The sequence below is a fragment of the Sus scrofa genome, chromosome 15 (genome assembly GCF_000003025.6).
Source record: "Sus scrofa isolate TJ Tabasco breed Duroc chromosome 15, Sscrofa11.1, whole genome shotgun sequence".
Classification (NCBI taxonomy): Eukaryota; Metazoa; Chordata; class Mammalia; order Artiodactyla; family Suidae; genus Sus; species Sus scrofa.
In genome coordinates, this window is record NC_010457.5 from 137,404,121 (window position 1) to 137,423,775 (window position 19,655).

The window sequence follows — 19,655 nt, forward strand, 5'->3', positions numbered from 1 at the left end:
GAAAGCCTGGCGTGCGGAACGCACCGGGCCTCAGGCTTCAATGAGCCTAAATAGTAGTAAACTCCTGCAGACGCGACGATCCTAGAAGGTTGGAATTAATCAAATATTTCATGTGCTCTACGTGAAGCATTTGTTTTTGGAAGAGTGGCCATAATTTACAGGCTCACAGAAATTTCTGGGAAGTCACCTCTCCCATAGACTTTATTTTTTTATTTTTTTTTATGTGTAACCAGTCCACTGCTGACTTGTTTTTTTTGTTTTGTTTTTTTTGGTTTTTTTTTTTAATTTTTTTTTTTCCCACTGTACAGCAAGGGGGTCAGGTTATCCTTACATGTATACATTACAATTACATTTTTCCCCCTACCCTTTCTTCTGTTGCAACATGAGTATCTAGACAAAGTTCTCAATGCTATTCAGCAGGATCTCCTTGTAAATCTATTCTAAGTTGTGTCTGATAAGCCCAAGCTCCCGATCCCTCCCACTCCCTCCCCCTCCCATCAGGCAGCCGCAAGTCTTTTCTCCAAGTCCGTGATTTTCTTTTCTGAGGAGATGTTCATTTGTGCTGGGTATTAGATTCCAGTTATAAGTGATATCATATGGTATTTTTCTTTGTCTTTCTGGCTCATTTCACTCAGTATGAGATTCTCTAGTTCCATCCATGTTGCTGCAAATGGCATTATGTCATTCTTTTTTATGGCTGAGTAGTATTCCATTGTGTATATATACCACATCTTCCGAATCCAATCCTCTGTCGATGGACATTTGGGTTGTTTCCATGTCCTGGCTATTGTGAATAGTGCTGCAATGAACATGCGGGTGCATGTGCCTCTTTTAAGGAGAGTTTTGTCCGGATAGATGCCCAAGAGTGGGATTGTGGGGTCATATGGAAGTTCTATGTATAGATTTCTAAGGTATCTCCAAACTGTTCTCCATAGTGGCTGTACCAGTTTACATTCCCACCAGCAGTGCAGGAGGGTTCCCTTTTCTCCACAGCCCCTCCAGCACTTGTTATCTGTGGATTTATGAATGATGGCCATTCTGACTGGGGTGAGGTGGTATCTCATGGTAGTTTTGATTTGCATTTCTCTTATAATCAGTGATGTTGAGCATTTTTTCATGTGTTTGTTGGCCATCTGTATATCTTCTTTGGAGAAATGTCTATTCAGGTCTTTTGCCCATTTTTCCATTGATTGATTGGTTTTTTTTGCTGTTGGGTTGTATCCCATAGACTTTAAAAGATGCCTTTGCACACGCTCAGCTTAGATCATACTCCGCCGGCTTACGCATTTTATAAGCCCTTTCCCGTAAAGTTTTCACACTGACCGAAGATGGTCAGCGCTGCTCGGTAAGTGAGAGCCGGGAGGCAGATGGGCTGCAGGGTCTGTGGCGCTGCCGCCCTTTCTCAGATGCGGAGGCGATGTCCGCCATGTCCTCACTGTCCACGAGGTCCCTGGCTTGTCCCACGCGGGGGACGGCCTGTTGGGGCCTGGGTGGCTCACTGTACTTTAATCCACCGAACAGGGCCAGGGATCAAACCCACATCCACAGTAGCCACGACAGTGTTAAAAACCCTTTCATCTATCCTGTTTCTTTGTCTCTTACTTTCAGAGATAAAGTACTGTGTTTTGTGTCACACTAAACTCATTTTAGGGTTACCTACCTGTTCCTTTGTTGGGGCTGTAACCCCCCCCCCAGTCACCCGACTGACCAAGGCTCCACAAGACTGCCATCTAGTGGCCGTCAGTGGGGCTGCCAGGACTCTGCGGGGCTGCACCACTTTCCATGGGGCTCCCCGTACTTCTCAGGTTGCAAGGTTAACAAAAACACCTGTCCCATGTCATTCAGAAAACACACAAACAGCACTTAGTCTGCTTTGTGGAACAGAGATTGGGAACAGTAGTTAAGCGCAGATTGGTATAACTCTCACTGAGCTTAATTTTTCCCTCTGTGGTTTCTGCTTAAGACATATTCTAAATTTTCACATTCTGCGTTCGTTGTGTTTCAGAGCTGGGTCATTTTTCAAACTTTGTCTTCTTTTTAGGGCTGCACCTGCAGCATATGGAAGTTCCCGAGCCGGGGATGGAATCTGAGCTGCAGCTGCTACCTACACAGCAGCTGCAGCCACACCAGATCCTTTAACCCACTGCCCTGGGCTGGGATCAAACCTGCACCTCTGCAGCCACCCAGGCCGCTGCAATCAGATCCTTAACCCACTGTGCTATAGCAGAAACTCCTAAACTATTTTTAAATTTTTTTTAATTAAAGAGAAAGCTGTGGTTTTTAGGGTTTTTTCTTTATTTCTTATTTGGAGTTTTGCAAATTATAAAGGCGATGTTTATGTTGAAACATTGCAGCACAAAGCTGTGCTCAAGGCCCCCACAAAACCAACGCTTTTTGATCTGGTATACATGCCTTCTAACTTTTCTCATAAGACAGCCTTTAAAAAGTGGAGTGCTTTTCCATAAAAGATATTTTTGGGTGAACATAGGACTTCTGGAGCTTCATTTTTCTGTGCAATATGTCTCTATTGTTGATGAAAAGTCAGGAAGATATACTTAAAGTGCAGAGCAAAAAGCAGCAGGCTCGACAGTCTCTACAGCTGAATCTTCCTATTCTACCAAGAATTGCTTTGCCTTCCTTATTTACATCTCATTAATATTCATCCTGCAAGCCGACCTATTCTAGGGAATGAAGGCCTTGAGCCCAGGAGATCTAATGACTGCCCAGCAGAGGAGTCCTGGACAGGTAGCTCTGCCTTAGTTATCTGAAATGTTCAGGAATATTTCGATTCCCAAGTGGAGAGAAGGCCCCCAGCCGAAATGCCAAAGTCATCATCCCCACCACCCCCCACCTCGGTGCAGGGCTCCCGGGGCTCCGACAGGGACGGTGAGAGTGGACCGTCTCCGTCGGAGGCCGTCTCCACAAGCCCTGGAACTTCTCGTTAGGCCCGTGTGACATGCACATCTGAAAAAAAACATCCAGATGTATAAGTTTACAGGTACCAAACGCATGTGCCAACTGGTGGCAGGAGGTGTGGGTCATGGGTGTGCGTGAGCTGCCTTTAGCGGGCCCTGACTGTCCCACGGAGAGTGGAAGGGGACACGTCTGGGCCAAACGAGTCTGGAATCTGTGAGACGCACAGGCTTGCTTGGTCCTTGCGGGGGGACAGCTGGCTGGGACCAGATGGAGAGGAGACTGCTGGGGAGGAGGGGCACACCGAGATTGGAAGCCCCCCCCCCCCCGCCACCAGGGGCTTTCTTAGCAAGCAGACAGGAGGTCCAGCCCGCTGGCTTAAGGGACGTGGCCCTTCATGTCCTCTCCTCCTCTCAGGACACGGAGGGGACTAGTTAGCTGAGAGGAGAGCGTTCCAGCTAAGGACCCAGACGTGAGCTGGCGGGGGGAGACCAGATGCAGTGGCTTTGGGAGCCAGACCCGGGGGCTAAACTTGGAGCTGTTGAGAAGACACTTGAGCTCAGAGCTGGTTTCAGGAACTGCCTTCTTTTGAATGAATCGGCTATTTTGTTTTTGGTTTTTTGTCTTTTTAGGGCCACACCTGCAGCATATGGAGGTTCCCAGGCTAGGGGTCGAATCAGAGCTGCAGCTGCCGGCCTACACCACAGCCACAGCAACACCAGATCCGACCCGTGTCTGCAACCTACACCACAGCTCACAGCAACGCCGGATCCTTAACCCACTGAGCAAGTCCAGGGATCGAACCCGCATCCTCATGGATACTAATGAGGTTCGTTACCACTGAGCCACAACAGAAACTCCTGGATCGGATATTTTGGATGCTTCCATTTGCCTCCCATGGTTGGCTGATTAGCTCTCACACTTGCTGGGCTATTTTCATGCTTATTCAGGTCTCCTGCCCTTCAGAAGAGGTTGAAGTTTCAGGGAGCGTGGGGGTGGTGGCCAGTGAGCCCTCCTGGTAGGGACAGGATGGTGAGGCCAGGCGCGTCCAGCCTAGCCTGGGCACAGGGTGGGGAGAGGACAGGGAGTGGTCACTTGACAGTAAGTCCCTGCCTCAGCAGCGTCCTGACCAGCACTTACGCCTGCACCCCACCCTCTCCTGCGCCCAGCGGCACTGCAGGCAGCTGCCGTGCTCGCGAGCGGCTCTGTGGTGGCCTTGGACCCCAGCCATCAGGACTTCTCGGCCTGCAGTCTGGTCTGCAGTGGAGGCAGTCAAGGGTGACCGCAGGCTCCCTGCTCACGCGTTGGGTTCAGCCCACCAGAGATGTGCCCATCTCCCTGGCGATCAAATTCGAGAACTTCTGAGCCACAGGAAGTGGGGTTGGGGACATGATGGGAAAAACCAGAGTCTGGAGACAACTGCGTACAGGGTTCTGTCACCCTCTGGGACTTTTCCCGTGGGCTTTTGGGAAGGGACCCTCAATGTGCCCGGGGCGGGGGGGGGGCACAAAGGAAGAGTTGGCCTTGGATGCCGAGCAGAGAAAGAAGCAGCAACAGTGCGACCTCCCCACATGGCAGGGGTCTCCCTCAGGGTGGCCGCCGCCGATGCACAGCTTGGGGCTCTGTAGGCTGCAGTGGGTCCCACAGAACCTCCTGCCACAGAAGGGAGAGGAGGGGCCTCAGAATCACGTCCAAGCAGGAAAGATGTGAAAATCAAATTCCCGGGCCCCCCTTCCCACCTGGCAGAACTCCTGTGCCTTCACCACCCCCAGCACCTCCCCGCATCCAGGCGTCACTCTCAAGATGTCTAAACTGGAATTGTCCCACCAAGCCAGTTACTCTCGAGCAGCGGGGCCAGCTCTTTCCCTGGCTTGGGAGACTCAGTTCAGTGATAACAGAAACTGAGACTCTGTGGGTTCATCTTCCAGCCGCAGAACCCGGGTCGCGTTCTGTGTTCTGTCCCCATCATCGCTGGGCACGAGCGAGGCTGGCGCTGGTCCTCTCTGACGCCGAGTCCTGCACACAAGGGTGGACGCCTGACAAGTCCACCCCTTCGGCTTCTGTTCATTCACAAATCACCTTCCTGTGGAAATTGTGAGAGTTGAAAAACCACATGGTGCAGTTCAGCCGGGCCTGCTGGGCTGCCGTGGGCCGTCCCTGTGCCGCCAGCGTATCCGAGAGTCTCACGGCAGAGGAGTGTGCAAAGCACAAAGGACGCTAATGCTTTATTTTATTACTCTCATAACCCCTAAATCCAGCATTGCCATCTAATGCTTTTAAGTATTTAATATTTTTCCATTTTCCCCTCCAGGTTGAAGAGAGATCAGAAAAGGACTTTGAGAAGGTAAGAAATTTCTGTAGCACTTTGTATGGTGTCATGAGCCACGAGGGTCCTGAAATTTACAGATGAAACCAACAAGAAACTATTGTTTGATCTAATCAAGATTTTCACTGCTGAGAGGACAGGGCTGGCGTGGGACTCTGCAGCCTCGCGTCACCACCTTCGGGGTCCCGGGGAGTCCCTTCCAGGGTGGGTGTGAAACCAGGACAGTGAGGTGTTGGCACTGTGGTGCAACAGGATCAGCAGTGGCATCTCTGCAGCATCAGGACGCAGGTTCGATCCCTGGCCCGGCGCAGTAGGTTAAAGGATCCAGTGTGGCTGCGGCTGCAGCATAGGTCAGTCACCTGCCGTTCGGATCTGACCTCTGGCCTGGGAACCCCATATGCTGTTGGGCAACCAAAAAAGGAAAAAAAGGGGGAAAAGCAGAACAGTGAGATTATTCGCGGTGGGCCCAGCGTGGCGCTTACAGTGAGTCCAGGCAAATCCCGAGCATCCGCGAGGCCCCTGCAGGTGAAGCTCTGTTGGTTGTTTACCGTACACCCACTGAAGGTTTTCTGGTTTGGAAATGAATTCCAGTAGCGGTGCCTTCATCGGAGGCCGTGAAGCCCTTCTGGCTTCGGCTGATACCCGTTTGCTCTTCCGTGTGCAGGGCTCCCGTAGCCTGCCCAGCCTGTCGGCAGCCACCCTGGCCTCCCTCGGGGGCACCTCCTCTCGCAGAGGCAGCGGGGACACCTCCATCTCCCTTGACACCGAGGCGTCCATCAGGGAAATCAAGGTGAGCCTCTCTCCTTACTCGTGACCTTGAGAAACCTTTTAGGAAAACGGTCTTCATGTCAAAAAAGATTTCATTTGTAAGATTCCAGCCCTTCTGGGTCCGGTCTCCCTCACCTCCCCTGAGCTCGGCGTTCCAGTAACAGAAGGCCCAGCTGGGTCATGGTCCCCCAGCCCCAGCAGGGCAGACCCGCCTGGGGTCCCAGCTCTCTGCACACCTGGGAGACCCTGGGGTGCCGGCCGCCTCTGAACACAGAGCAGACGTAGACATGCCGAGCACAGTGATGGAAGGTGCTGGGTGCAGACGGCCCCCCCGCTCCCGACGGCACCACCTGCCCTCCGAGCCCCACCCTCTGCCGCAGTGGCCCTTGCTCTCCGTCCGTGCTACGTGTCCTGTGCCTCCTGTGGCCCTCGCCACGCTATTTTAGTGAATTCTCCTGCCACTGGTGCGTGGACACGGTCCCCGGTTCCATCCTCAGCAGTGGCGTGTGGGAGAGAAGGGGGACGTTGCATCTGGAAGGGATTCAGTGCGCATGAGAGGCTCCGTCACCAGCACTCGTGGCCTCCGGACAGAGAGCCAAGGCCACGGAGGTGCTTCCCCGTCAGACGTGGCTCATTTCTGGAAGAGCTTTCTAGTAATGAAAACAACCTAAGAACAGCAAGATCCTACCATAGGGCACAGGGAAGTGTATTCACTATCCTGTGATAAACTGTCGTGGAAAAGAATACGAAAAAGAATATATATATATATATACGTATGTATGTATGACTGAGCCACTTTGCTGTGTAACAGAAACTCACAACACTGTAAATCAATGGTACCGAAACACAGTTTTTTTAAAAAAAAAAAGTGCTTAAGGAGATCCCCTCATGGCTCAGCAGTAACTAACCCGACTCGCACCCATGAGGACATCGGTTCCATCCCTGGCCTCGCTCCGTGGTTCTGGGATCCGGCGTTGCCGTGCGCTGTGGTGTAGATTGAGGATGCGGCTCGGATCCCGCAAGGCTGTGGCTGTGGCGTAGGCCAGCAGTTGCAGCGCTGATTCAGCCCCTAGCCTGCTGCAGCCCTAAAAAGACCAAAAGAAAAAAAAGACCCCAAAACAACAGCAACAAAAATAACTGGTCAAAAGGGATCAGCCGCCAATGGCGCTGTCTGAACAGCTGGGTGCTGTTTGCCAGGGATGTCAGAGAAGGAACTCAAGCAGCGGAGGGGATGGAACCAGGCCCGCCTGCAGATGCCTTCCCCGTCCTGTGCTTTGTGGGGACAGTTTTGACTGCTCTTCCTGGAATGTCCCTCCTCTGTGCTGGCCTGGCCTCCCGGGGCCCTTTGTTCATCCAGAGCCCCTCGATGGAGCGTTTGCTGCGGTCGTAACGTGACCCTGCTCCGGGGTCACGAGCCCCACCCACTTGTCCAACAAGGATTTATGGAGGGTCCCCCCGGGGATGTGGGGTGAACCAGGCAGGCGAGGAGGGGGCCGGGGGCTCCCTAAGGGGACGGCAGTGCTGTGCCGAGTTTGGGTTTCAGCATCTTGCTGTGCGTAGCACAGAGTGAAACTCAGAGAGTTTGAACAAACTCGTTAAATATGAATAAGTTCACTTGTTCTGTTTTCAGAGAGTCTTTTGCCTGTTTTATAAAATTGTGTAAAAGTTCATGAGCAAGGAGTTCCCGCTGTGGCTCAGCAGGATCATGGGCATCTCTGCAGCACCAGGTCGCGGTTCGATCCCTGGCCCGGCACAGTGGGGTAAGGATCCAGCATTGCTGCAGCCGCGGCGTAGGTCGCAGCTGCGGCTCAGATCTGACCCCTGGCCCGGGAACTCCAGATGCCACGAGGCTGTCCAAAAAGAAAATAAAGGAAAGAAAAGAAAAATACATGAGAGACACCCACATTTGATAACATTGTGTTGAAAATATCATCTGAGATACCCCTAAATCTTCGTCTTTGTAGTCCTGAAATTTATCTTATTTTCCTTTTAACTCGTAAAAAAATTAAAAGAAGATCGCTGTGCAGGGGACCCATGAGGGACCCCCCAGAAGGAGAGAAGAATCAAAGAATCGCCTGTTTCTTTACTGTCCCCGTCCATTTTCCTCCCTTGACGTCCTTTCTTGCCGTTTCCCCAGGAGCTCAATGAGCTAAAGGACCAGATTCAGGATGTAGAAGGCAGATACATGCAGGGGTTGAAAGAGATGAAGGTACCAGCTGGCGGAAGTGTGGGCTTGTGTGATTAACCCAACTGAACTTTAAAAACTCCTCCAGGAGCCATTCAGGCTGCATGCCGGCTCCCAAGAGGCTCCAGACTCTTAGCAGCTGGAGCGGCAAGAACGCCTGTAGCCTGGGGTCTGTGCGCATCCTTCTCCAAAGGCGGCTTTGGAGCCGAGTTTGTAAATTCTAACTCCTCCGTAGAAGAAGTGACTAACGCGTTTCCTGATGCATGTCTTGTGCTCCCCCCACCCTCCACCTGGCCTCAAACCTCTTTCCTGTTTCGCACAGAAGGGTACCATGCACCCGAAGAGGGCTTTTCTGGTTTTCCTCACTTTCTGCACAAAAGTGCTTCACCTTAATTTGCTTCTCGAAACACCTGGTGTCTACCAGAAGGAAGTGCTATCACTGTGCCTTTGAAACACCCGAATTATGTGCAGAGTGCACAGTGTGACTCATGGAAACCATGCCTGGATGTCTGTCATCTTGGGTTTATTTGAGTAAATACAGGATGCTTTTAGAAAGTGGAATTCCTGCGTTGTGCCAACCGGGAAAGTTAGTTGCCGGGCTCCCCGAGGGTGAGGTGGGGAGTCAAGAAGCATGTCCTCCGGCTTCCCCAGGCAGCTCCTGGTCTAGCAGGAGATGGCAAATGTGTTACTTCCTTTTTAACTCCCGAGAAAGTACCCCCAACAGTTCGAGTTCAGTATCACGGGGGGCACCAAATCACATGGCTAATTAATCACTTTCCTGCATCACCTCCCTTTAAAAAGGGGAGAACATGGAGTTCCCGCTGTAGCTCAGGGGGTTAAGAACCCAGCTAGTATCCATGAGGATGCGGGTTTGATCCCTGGCCTCGCTCAGGGGGTTAAGGATCTGGCCAGCATTGCCGCGAGCTGCAGCGTAGTCCTTGGATGCAGCTCGGATCTGGCATTGCTATGGCTGTGGCATAGGCCTCTGCTGTGGCTCTGATTCACTCCCTAGCCTGGGAACTTCCATATGCCATGGGTGCCGCCCTAAAAAGAAAATTTAAATTAAATAAATTTTTTTAAAGTGGAGGAGGGAGGATGAAGATTCTGGCTTTCAACTCAGGCTTGGCGTTGAAAAGGGAGCCACTGAAGCAGCCCAGGAATCCTGCTTCCACCTAAAATCCTTGGCCCTGTTTGCACATGCAGGCGGAGAGCAGCGCGGGTCCCCCAAGAGCCTCCTGGTGGCACCTGACATGCTGTCCAGCTGTGCCCGCCTTTCTCTGGCTCAGGGTGGTTTGTGCGCCAGGCCCCGCCTCTCTCTGTTTGCCCCCGGCCGCCTCCCCGTCCGCGTGTGGGGATCCAGACGGGGCTGTTCTGTGTTGCCTGCCTGCCAGGGCGGTCCCCCCGGGGCGGGGGCCGCGGTTACTTTGCAGGCCTCTGTGCCGGCGACACGCCTTTCAGAGGAATGACCTTTTCCTTCCCAGGACCTGCCCGGTGAGCGGCGTTCCTTGTTTCTTTTTCCCGTGGGTTGAAAGTGTGAAATGCCACCGAAGTCTCTCTGGGTTCATGAGCCCCGACGGGGACGGTGGGCAGCTGGCGACAGGTGTTGTGTTTTCCCAGCACTGGCTCTGGCCCGGGCTCCGCCTGCTCTCGTGTCTGGAGTGATTCCTCGAGGGACACGTCCACCAGCCCCACCCGTAGAATCACGCAGCCAGGGCGCCTCTGCCTCTGCGACCAGGGCCCTTCCCCCGCATGCGCCCTCGGCCTGATGACTCAGTTATTTTCACCCAGAGACCCAGTTAGGAACCGATTTTCTGAGTCACGAGAATTAGATCCAACGGAAAAGGGGGATTTGTGAGCCCGTCGGACGCCACGTGGTTCTCACTCGGGGTCATTTGCTCTCCCGTAAAGTCGACACGTAGGACTGAGTTTGGGGCATCGAGTTAAACACGCTAACGCCTCCGCGGTTTTGTTTCTTTCCGCAATTCCAAAACCGTGGCCTGGCCTCTGCAGGACTCCCTGGCGGAAGCGGAGGAGAAGTACAAGAAGGCCATGGTCTCCAACGCGCAGCTGGACAACGAGAAGACCAACTTCATGTACCAGGTGGACACGCTGAAGGACGTGCTGCTGGAGCTGGAGGAGCAGCTGGCCGAGTCCCGGCGGCAGCTCGAGGAGAAGAGCAAGGTGCGTCGGGGCGCGGGGAGGGCGGGACCACGGGGGGGTGCAGATGTGTGTAAGTGGTAGATGCAGATGTGTGTAAGTGGTATATGCAGACGTGCGAGAAAATACACACGAGTGCTGTTGGCGAGAACGCTCGTGTGCATGTACACACGTCAAGGGTATACGTGAGGATGGCGGGATGTGTCCGTGTGCATATCTGTCCGTAGACGTATTTGATGGATGGTGTGTGTACATACGCGTTCTTCATATGGACACAGGTATTTGTTGGGGGGGGTGGGGTTTTGGGTTTTTTTAAGTGGTCGCACCTGTGGCACATGGACGTTCCCAAGCCAGGGATTGAATCCCAGCTGTAGCTGCGGCAACGCTGCTTCCTTCAATTGGCTGTACCAGGCTGGGGATTGAACCCGTGCTTCCACAGCAACCCGAGCCACTGCAGCTGGACTCTTAACCCACTGGACCACAGCGGGAACTCCTGGTTTTTTAAAACAATAGTTCCTTATTTGCCCTGGACGCCTTAACCTCTAAGAAGGAAAACTATATTCTTTGCCAAGGGACTTGAGCTATGGATGTGCACAATTCCAGTGCATAAGCTAGAGGCCATTCTCCTGGGAGGACACTGGTGCGTTTTGCATGTAAGGTAAAGTCATGACCGTGAGGAAAACCTACCTGCGAAAGGACCAACGTGCTTGGCCAAGGCACCATTGGATGCCTCAAGATTTTCCTCTTAATGTACATTTCTTGATTTTTATTTTGTTTTCTCAGCATCCTAAAGAACATGTTTCCAGTATCAAGGATTTTAAGAAAATTGTTTTCATTTGTTTTCTGCTGCTTGGGAAAAGACACAATTCCTCTATCTAAGAATCAAATACCGGAGTTCCCATCGTGGTGCAGTAGAAACGAATCCGACTCAGAGCCATGAGGTTTTGGGTTCGATCCCCGGCCTCTCTCAGTGGGTTAAAGACCCGGCATTGCTGTGAGCTGTGGTGTAGGTCGCAGACATGACTCCGACCTGGCATTGCTGTGGCTGTGGTGTAGGCCGGCAGATACAGCTCCGATTCGACCCCTAGCCTGGGAACTTCCATATGCCACAGGTGTGGCCCTGAAAAAAAAAAAAAAAAAAGAATTAAATACCTTCATCAAGCTCCGAGAAGGGTGGGAACTTGTTTGGGCTCTCATTAAGAACCACTGGAATGAATGTATTGATTTGCGACATCAACAAAAAGCGTGAGCATAGTTGACCTTAGTGACAGTAGGCTGATCTGGCGCAGGCTGGCCTAGCTGTTCTTTGTGAGATGCAGAGCAAAGAATACTGACTTTTCCTATTTTAAGGGATCCTTTGATCGAATCCTAGAATACTGTCCAGTTTTTCAGAGTTGCAGAGATAACTGGGAATTTTAATTTGTGAGTGTCATTATTTATTTTTTTTTTAAACTGGCTACGCCCTCTAAATCCCAAGGGTTAAAACCAAGGTGCTGTTAACAACTCAAGGGCCTTCTCCCACTGCTGTAGTTGCTGTAGAAGCTAAAAAAGAATTTTGTCCAGGAAGTTCCTGGCAGCTGAACTCTGGAACAAAGGAGAAACCTTTCATGAGCCCTGATGTCGTGAAAGCTCTCTTTGAAACTAATTCACAATGTAGGAGCAGAGAGCATCCTGAGATTCCTACTCGGGTGGAAGGGTACTGTCATGCATGTCTAAATATGCCTAGAATAGGAGTTCCCTGGTGGTCCAGTGGTCAGGATTTTCACTGCTACAGCCCAAGTTCAGTCCCTGGTCCAGGAACTGAGATCTCTCATCAAGCCACCGCACACCTTGTCCAAAAAAATAAAAAATTATTATTTCATTTTATTTTCTCTTTTTACTGCTGCACTTGTGACATATGGACGTTCTTGAGCCAGGAGTCAAATCAGAGCTACAGCTGCAGACCTACACCACAGCCACAGCAGTGCCAGATCTGAGCCACATCTGCCACCTGTGCTGCAGCTTCGTAGCAACACCGGATCCCTAACCCACTGAGCAAGGCCAGGGAGCAAACCCCCATCCTCTCAGACACAATGTCGGGTCCTTAACCCACTGAGCCGCAACAGAAACTCCAAAAAAACCTTTTTTAGTAAATAAATACTCCTAGAATGTTCTCATTTAGGCATCAGTAAGTAGACCAAGAAACCCCACGTTCAATTCCAGAAAAATGGGGTGATCCTGGAATGTTGTCCCAAGGCGAGGACCAGGAGCCAAGGGAAGCCCAACAGACAGGTCCTTGTCATAGCCAGGGGGGCCCAGGCACCTGCAGACTTCAGGAAGTAGGTGAGCTCATGAGGCCAGCATGAGTGAGGTCAGGCCCCTTCTAAAATAACCAGCTAGCCAACCTAGGGAAGGGGTCCTCTGCCCCTAAACTGTGGGCAGCTGGTTGGGTACCCATCCGTCCTCAGGGACGGTGCCGTTGTGGCTGAGCCGAATGGGAGGCCGGAAAGAGCTGAGTGGCTTAGTCGCAGGGTGAGCCTCACACAGGGCAGGGTCAGATCAGGGCAGCGGTTTTGTGTCAAAAAGTGCTTTGCAGGGTTCCCATTTGTGGCACAGCAGAAACGAATCCGACTAGGAACCATGAGGTCTCGGGTTCAATCCCTGGCCTCATCGGTGGGTTAAGGATCCGGCGATGCCGTGAGCATGGTGTAGATCGCAGACTCGGCTCAGAGCTGATGTTGCTGCGGCTGTGAACGTCCATATGCCGCAGGTGCAGCCCTAAAAAATACAAACTGCGCTTTGCTCCCCTACCTGGTCCTGTGCTGTCGCTGGGGTACAAAGCCGGCCACTCCTGTTAATGAGATGAACTCGCCAAAGTCGACCACACCTATTCCCGCCTTTAGCCCCAAGAGTGTTCACTGGCATGTTTCAAAATACGGCGTCCTCTTCTTACCAATCCTGCCTCCTCCAGGCCCTCAGCACAGGTGCCCCTGTGGCCTCGGCAGACCCCTGACAGGGACCCTTCCCGGGGTGTCGCCTACCTAGAAAGCAGCCAGGTGAGACTGCCTGTTACCCCGACTCTGCAGGTTCCTTTTACAGGGAGTCACAGGGCGTCTTCTAGAAAGTCCAGAGAAATGAGGTCGCGTAATTAAAAAGGCCTTGCAAGCTGTGGCGACGTGGTACTGGGTGGTTTGGTCCAGGTCAGTGTGAGTTGTGAGGACATGGACAGAAAATGTCATTCCACTGCCACTCGAGTGCTGCTTTCCTCCTTTACAGGAGTTTGAAAGGGAGAAGCACGCCCACAGCATCCTACAGTTTCAGTTTGCTGAAGTCAAAGAGGCCCTGAAGCAAAGGGAAGAGCTGCTTGAGGTGAGTCACTTTTCCAAGTTTTCTTTTGCTTTTTATTTATTTGCTCATCTCTTGGGGACCTGGGAGCAGTCTGTTGGTTCATTACTAAAGTGACCAGTTTTCTCGAAAGTTGAGCTGAGGCTAATTCTCTACACCTCGCTTCAGAAAAGAGTTCCTTTTGTCAGAGAAGATGCTCCTTCGTTGGTGGGTTTGTGTTTGTCTGGGGAGGGGGGCGTGGCAGATAGAATAGTGGCCCCCTAAGACGTCCACGTCCGAATCCCCAGAGCTGAACCTGTCACCTTACAAAGCAAAAGGGAGTTTGCGGGTGTGATTATGTTATAGGACCTTGTGATAAGCGATGGGCCTGGATTATCCCGGGGAGCCCAGGGTGAGCAAAGGGCTCCCTGGAAGAGGGAGGCAGGAAAGTTCCAGGAGATGTGACCACAGAGGCAGAGGCCAGCCACAGGCCAAGGACCGTGGGCACCTCTAGGAGGTAAAGAAGGGGAAACAGGTGCTCTCCCTGAGCTTCTAGACCAGGACCCTTGTCTGCCCACACCCTGGAGACACCGTAAGACTCATTTTAAACTTCGAGCTCCAGAACTGTGAGAAAATTAACTTGGGTTGTTTTAAGCCACTGAATTTGGGCCAGTTTGTTACAGGGACAATAGGAAACGAATATAGGGTTGATTTTCAGCTTTAAAAAAAAAAACTTGATGAGACCGTCACTGCCTATAAGCGAGACTCTCGGCCGTCCAGGTTTTCCTCTTGCACTTGGAGCCTGGAGGAGGTCAAGGGTGAGGTCGCAGCACGCTGAGAACCAACTCGAACTCGGGCGCAGGCTGAGGACGTGGCGCTGGAATCTCCAGGGCGCTGGCGGGCTCAGGGGTCGTCTGCACTGCAGTCTCTTCCTGTCTAACCCTGTGTCTGCTTTCTTTCCATCTGTTCCTATTCTTCAGGAAATCCGACAGCTACAGCAGAAACAGGAGAGTTATATCAGGGAGATTTCTGATCTTCAGGAAACAATAGAGTGGAAAGACAAAAAGATAGGGGTAGGACTCACAAGCCTTTGAAACCTGTTCCCCTGGGCAGTCTGCTTAGCAAATTGAGTGCCTTCAGACTGCGGTTTGCGAAAAGGCGTGTATGAGTTTGCATGCGGCCCCCGTGTGACACAGACTCAATAAGAGACTATCCTTACGCACAAAGTGACATTACCTGTGTGTTGGAAGCTGACTCCCAGCACGGAAGCACTCGCTTTGTCAGCATTACCTGCTGATGCTCTGCCTGCCTGGGAGCGGCCAGTGGCACCCAGGTCAGAGTGAGGCTCTGGGAGGGTCCCCCAGGCGTGGAGGCTCTGACCTCTTGGGATCCCCTGGCCGGTGTGGCCTGGGCTTTTTCTCAAAGGGGTTCGAGGGAGCTGTAGGGTGGCAGGTCCTGCACCCCTGCATCCCCACCTGAGGGTCCCCAGGGAGATGTCAGACCCCCTCCTCCGTAAGGAAAGAGGAGGCAGCCCACCTGTGCTTGGGAGTGATGAGCAGGGAGAAGGGAACCCACTGAATGAGGTGATGGCCGTGATGCCCAACGGCTCCCCGAATACAGCGACCTCACACCACACGGCCCCGGTAGAGATCTCTAGACGCTGGCGCAACCTTCCACGCCTTTGCCTCGCGAAGCTGCACCCCGCCTTCGCTCTGATGTGCTCGCTGACACTTGTTCGGGGCTCTGTGTGCCTGTCTGTGCGTGTGTGTTTGCTTCAGGACCACTCTTTATCCGTGACAGCAGAGACGGAGGATCAGTTACAGAAATAGTCCAAGTTACTAAAAGAATTGTCCCTGGGGGCTATCGAGCATTTCTTCTTCTTCTTTCCCCCTCATTTAAATGGGTGCACTGCTTCTGTTGGTTCTCTCTGCTGTGCCCCTGCCAACGAGGCCAGGAGGAGATGTGGGACGGGGCGTCCGTGCCTCCGGGATGCTGATGTCCTGGAGGGCACGCGCAGCGCTGTTGCTCGGCGGCCTGAGTTGAGAGCGCGCTTGGTGCTTGCACGGTGTGTGTGTCTTCAAGCCCTTTGCCTGGAATGTGCCTTGACGCTTAGTGTGTTGCATGGTAGGAGCCTCCTTCTCGGTCCTGCTTCGGATGTCATCCGCTCACCTGTGTGAATCTTCTCTCTCTCTGCTCTGTACACACTCAGGCGTTAGAGAGGCAGAAAGAGTTCTTTGATTCCATAAGGAGCGAACGAGACGATCTTAGAGAAGAAGTAGTCGTGCTAAAAGAGGAATTAAAGGTATGGAGCCGAAGTCCAGGAGAGACGACAGCCACCCCAGGACTCTCAAGGACGACTGTGTGTCGTGATGTCCCTTAATCTCAGGCTGTGGATGTTTGCCTGTTAGTAAAATCTGACCGCAGCTTCACTGACCCCACGAGAACTGCGGCGTCCGTGTGGATTCTGTGGGTTCGCCCATATTGCTTTTAGATGCTTACAAGCACATAGGATCTTGGCAGCAACTCTGATTTCTAAGAGTTTTTCCGATAGGCCGTCTAAATTTGTCCTCGGTGTAGTTCTCCAGGACTGTAAGGAAGTTCCACATCCTGCGGGGCCTTGTTATGGGGTCTCCAGCTGCTGGCCAGACGAGTAAGATAAACTAGCGGGCAGCACTGGGGGTCAGAGCTCTGGGCGAACTCCCCGCGCTGAGCCTGGATGGTGTGGCTGCCAGCAGAAACCTCACTGTCAGCTGCTCATAGGGAAGGGTCAAGGCCAGAGCCTCCGGCCAGCAGGGAACAGGCTTTCAGGGCCAGGGAGTTCCTCCAAGCCCAGGAGAAAGAGCAGGGGGGACGAGGGGGAGGGAGGGATCCGTGGGGAGGGGGGCCTCCTGGCCTTGCGAAGTGTAGCCGTGTTTCAAGTGCTTTGCGGAGGTCCTGTTGTGGCTCAGTGGTCAACGAACCCGACTGGTGTCCATGAGGACACGGGTTCGATCCCTGGCCTCGCTCAGTGGGTTAAGGATCGGGCGTGGCTGTGACTGTGGTGTAGGCCGGCAGCTGCAGCTCCGATTGGACCCCTAGCCTGGGAACCTCCACATGCCGCAGGTGTGGCCCAAGAAAGACCAAAAAATAAATAAATAAAAAAGTGCATTGTCGCATAGTGAGCAGGAGTTAGACGTCTTTCGAATGCCGCCAACCTTCTAGCCGCCAGGGTTCGTTCATTCTCTTCCGAACACGTACGTGCTCCTGTCTTTGTCTGTCCTGACCAAGAACACAAGCAGGGTTCTAGAAGTAAGGTCACTTGACAGGGCTTTGCCTGACCCTCCGCTTCGTGGCGGCCTGCAGGCCACCACGTCTAGGTCAAAAGGATGCGCATTGAACGGGTCTCGTCACCAGCACGTTCGGACGTGGATGGGAAGGCGTGAGGCAGGAGTGCCCCTGGAGGAAGCCAGCCCACATCCCTGAGCGTGGATGGCCTGTTGACAGGGGTGTGCCCAGCCGCTCCGTCTGCGTCTCTCCCTGCTTAGGGAAACACAGGGGTTTTATTCGTTCTTACTTATAAAACGCAGCTTAACCTAGAATCACTCGGTGAGTATTACGACGAGCCTGTTTTTATTCCCAGAAACACGGGATAATACTCAATTCAGAAACAGCCACCAATGGCGAGACCTCAGACCCTCTCAGCCGTGTGGAACACCCAGGGTCTACGAAGATGACGAAGGAGGAGGTCGGCGCTCCCCAGGCCCCCGGGGACGGGACGCTAGGTAAGTGCTGGCCTTGCTGTGAGCCATTCGTCTTCCGGTCAGCCCTGATGCACCCTCCATGCTCTGTTAGAATGGACAGAATCATCACTGACCGATTAACCGCCACCCAGCATGCCCTTCGTCCTGTCACTCCGTGGGCGCTTCCTTGCCCAACGATGCAGTCACCCACGTGTGTTGTCTGGCGTGTCCCTTTGTTCATGCTCACCACCAGCGGCTTGAGAGTTCGTGTCTTTTGCTCCTCAAAGCTCCCAGGGAGGCTGCGCGTGCGAGGAAGATAATCTCGGAATTAAGCGAGCGAGAGCATTCTCTGGGTTTTCCTCAGATAGGTAGGTGGCAGGTAGGGCTTTTCGCCTTACAGAATTGCCAAACGATCAGAGCAGCAGAGGCTGTAAAGTGAGTTGGTTGACCACGTGGGCGAGCCTGCACTGCCCATCCTGTGCACCGTGAAGCATTTTGAGCACGTGAGGTGCCCACGGACAGCAGGTGGACAGAGCCCTGGGTGGCGCCCAGCGAGAAGGGCTCTCCTCACCAGCAAGAACCTGACTATGTCTGCCCCTTCATCAGGGGGCGATGTTCCTTTGCATGTCATGTTTGGGCTTCTGCAAGACTATAAATTGCAGGACCTGATAGATTGTAGGAATATTTCATACAACCTTCAAATATCTGAAAAGATTCACCAGTGAATGTTTGTCATGGTGCTTGGCTTTGGGATAAACCTTCAGAATCTGGTGGGCAGCCTGAAGTTGTAGCCGCACATAAGGCCTTGCCGGTCAGTGGTGACCAGCTGTGTGCCGGCTTTTCACGGTGAGGCTGGAATAAGGTCAGGGACCATGGCTTTGGTTTCCATTTGGAAAGTTCTTCATGAAAATGAAGAAACCTATAAGCCCCAGCTCCCCAGGAAGCTGCCTCATTGTCTTGATGACTCTTAAAGAAACACAGCTCTTCTCACTGTGTAAAAGTCACCGAAAGTAAATTAAGGAAGGTCCATCCTCCCTTTGTGTCAGCTGCCTGAGCAGCTGGAATTTGACTGGCGGCTCTTGTTCAAATACACATTTTAAATCCTTGATAGCCGTTGTGTCATGAACACTTAGGCAACTAGAAACATCTGTTTTGCAAGTGGTTGCCACCTGTATTCCATCACCTGTCCCTCTCAGTAAGCGATTATGGGAACTTCCCAATATCTGTGTTTATTTTATTTTATTTTATTTTTATGGCCACACCCATGGGATATGAAAGTTCCGGGCTAGGGATCAAACCTATGCTTCCGCAGCGACCACAGCCACTGCAGTTGGATTCTTAACCCGCTGTGCCAGGGTGGGAATGCTTACATGTTTATTATTTATTTATACATGTGTAACATTTAATTAATATAAAATCTACATTATAAAACATATGCGATACTAGACATTTTTAAGAGGTGACGCAAAGGTGACTCTAGATAGAATCCTGGGAGTTACCAAGGGCTCAGTGGTAACAAACCCACTAGTATCCACAAGGACTTGGGTTCGATCCCTGGCTTTGCTCTGTGGGTTAAGGGTCCAGTGTTGCCGTGAGCTGTGGTGCAGGTTGCAGCCACGGCTTAGATCTGGTATTGCTGTGGCTGTGGCATAGGCGGCGGCTACAGCTCCAATTGGACCCTTCGTTTGGGAACTTCTGTATGCTGGGGGTGAGGCCCTAAAAAGCAAAAACAACAAAACAAAACAATGAATCCTGCCTGCTTCTCCACTTTCCCCAGGGTGAGAGCCCTAGCTAGGGACAGCTGGTCACAGATCACCAGGCTTGGACTTCTAGTAACTAGGCAGCTCATATGCAGAGGTGTTGTTCGTTTGGCGACTCCAGAATGTAACTGTTTGCTCCAAAGCAGTGACAGGTTCTTTAAGTCATGATTCTTTAATGGACGAGTGATTTATGTGTAATGACGTGAGGCTGTGCCTCTGGCTGGAGCTGCCCCCTCCCCTTGGGAAAGGGGAGGGGACAGGCTGCTTTCCTGGGAAGACAGTGGTTAGGGGTGGAGGGCGGATTGCTTTTCACCTCCATGGGCTCTTTCCAGAGTGGCTTCCTTGAGGTTGACCTTGAGGCTGAGTTTAAAGGTGAACTGACTGGTTCTTTTAAAACTTATTCGAGGAGTTCCCATTGTGGCTCAGTGGTTAATGAACCTGACTAGCATCCATGGAGATGCGGGTTCGATCCCTGGCCCTGCTCAGTGGATTAAGGATCTTGCCGTGAGCTGTGGTGTAGGTTG

General features: G+C 52.3%; 1 protein-coding gene across 46 annotated transcripts in view; it reads left to right on the forward strand.

Annotated features, from left to right (window-relative positions):
• The window catches only part of LRRFIP1 (LRR binding FLII interacting protein 1), a 156,122-nt gene that overhangs the window by 120,859 nt on the left and 15,608 nt on the right, over positions 1-19,655 (forward strand). For 21 of the 46 annotated variants that reach the window (XM_021075507.1, XM_021075473.1, XM_021075477.1 and 18 more), the window contains 8 exons: positions 5,225-5,257; positions 5,904-6,029; positions 8,145-8,216; positions 10,203-10,373; positions 13,605-13,697; positions 14,633-14,725; positions 15,862-15,954; positions 17,272-17,413. In XM_021075507.1, coding sequence (XP_020931166.1) covers positions 5,225-5,257; positions 5,904-6,029; positions 8,145-8,216; positions 10,203-10,373; positions 13,605-13,697; positions 14,633-14,725; positions 15,862-15,954; positions 17,272-17,413 — 823 coding nt within the window. The remainder of the gene's footprint in view (positions 1-5,224; positions 5,258-5,903; positions 6,030-8,144; positions 8,217-10,202; positions 10,374-13,604; positions 13,698-14,632; positions 14,726-15,861; positions 15,955-17,271; positions 17,414-19,655) is intronic. The other 25 variants (XM_021075509.1, XM_021075483.1, XM_021075493.1 and 22 more) reach the window with 3 other exon arrangements.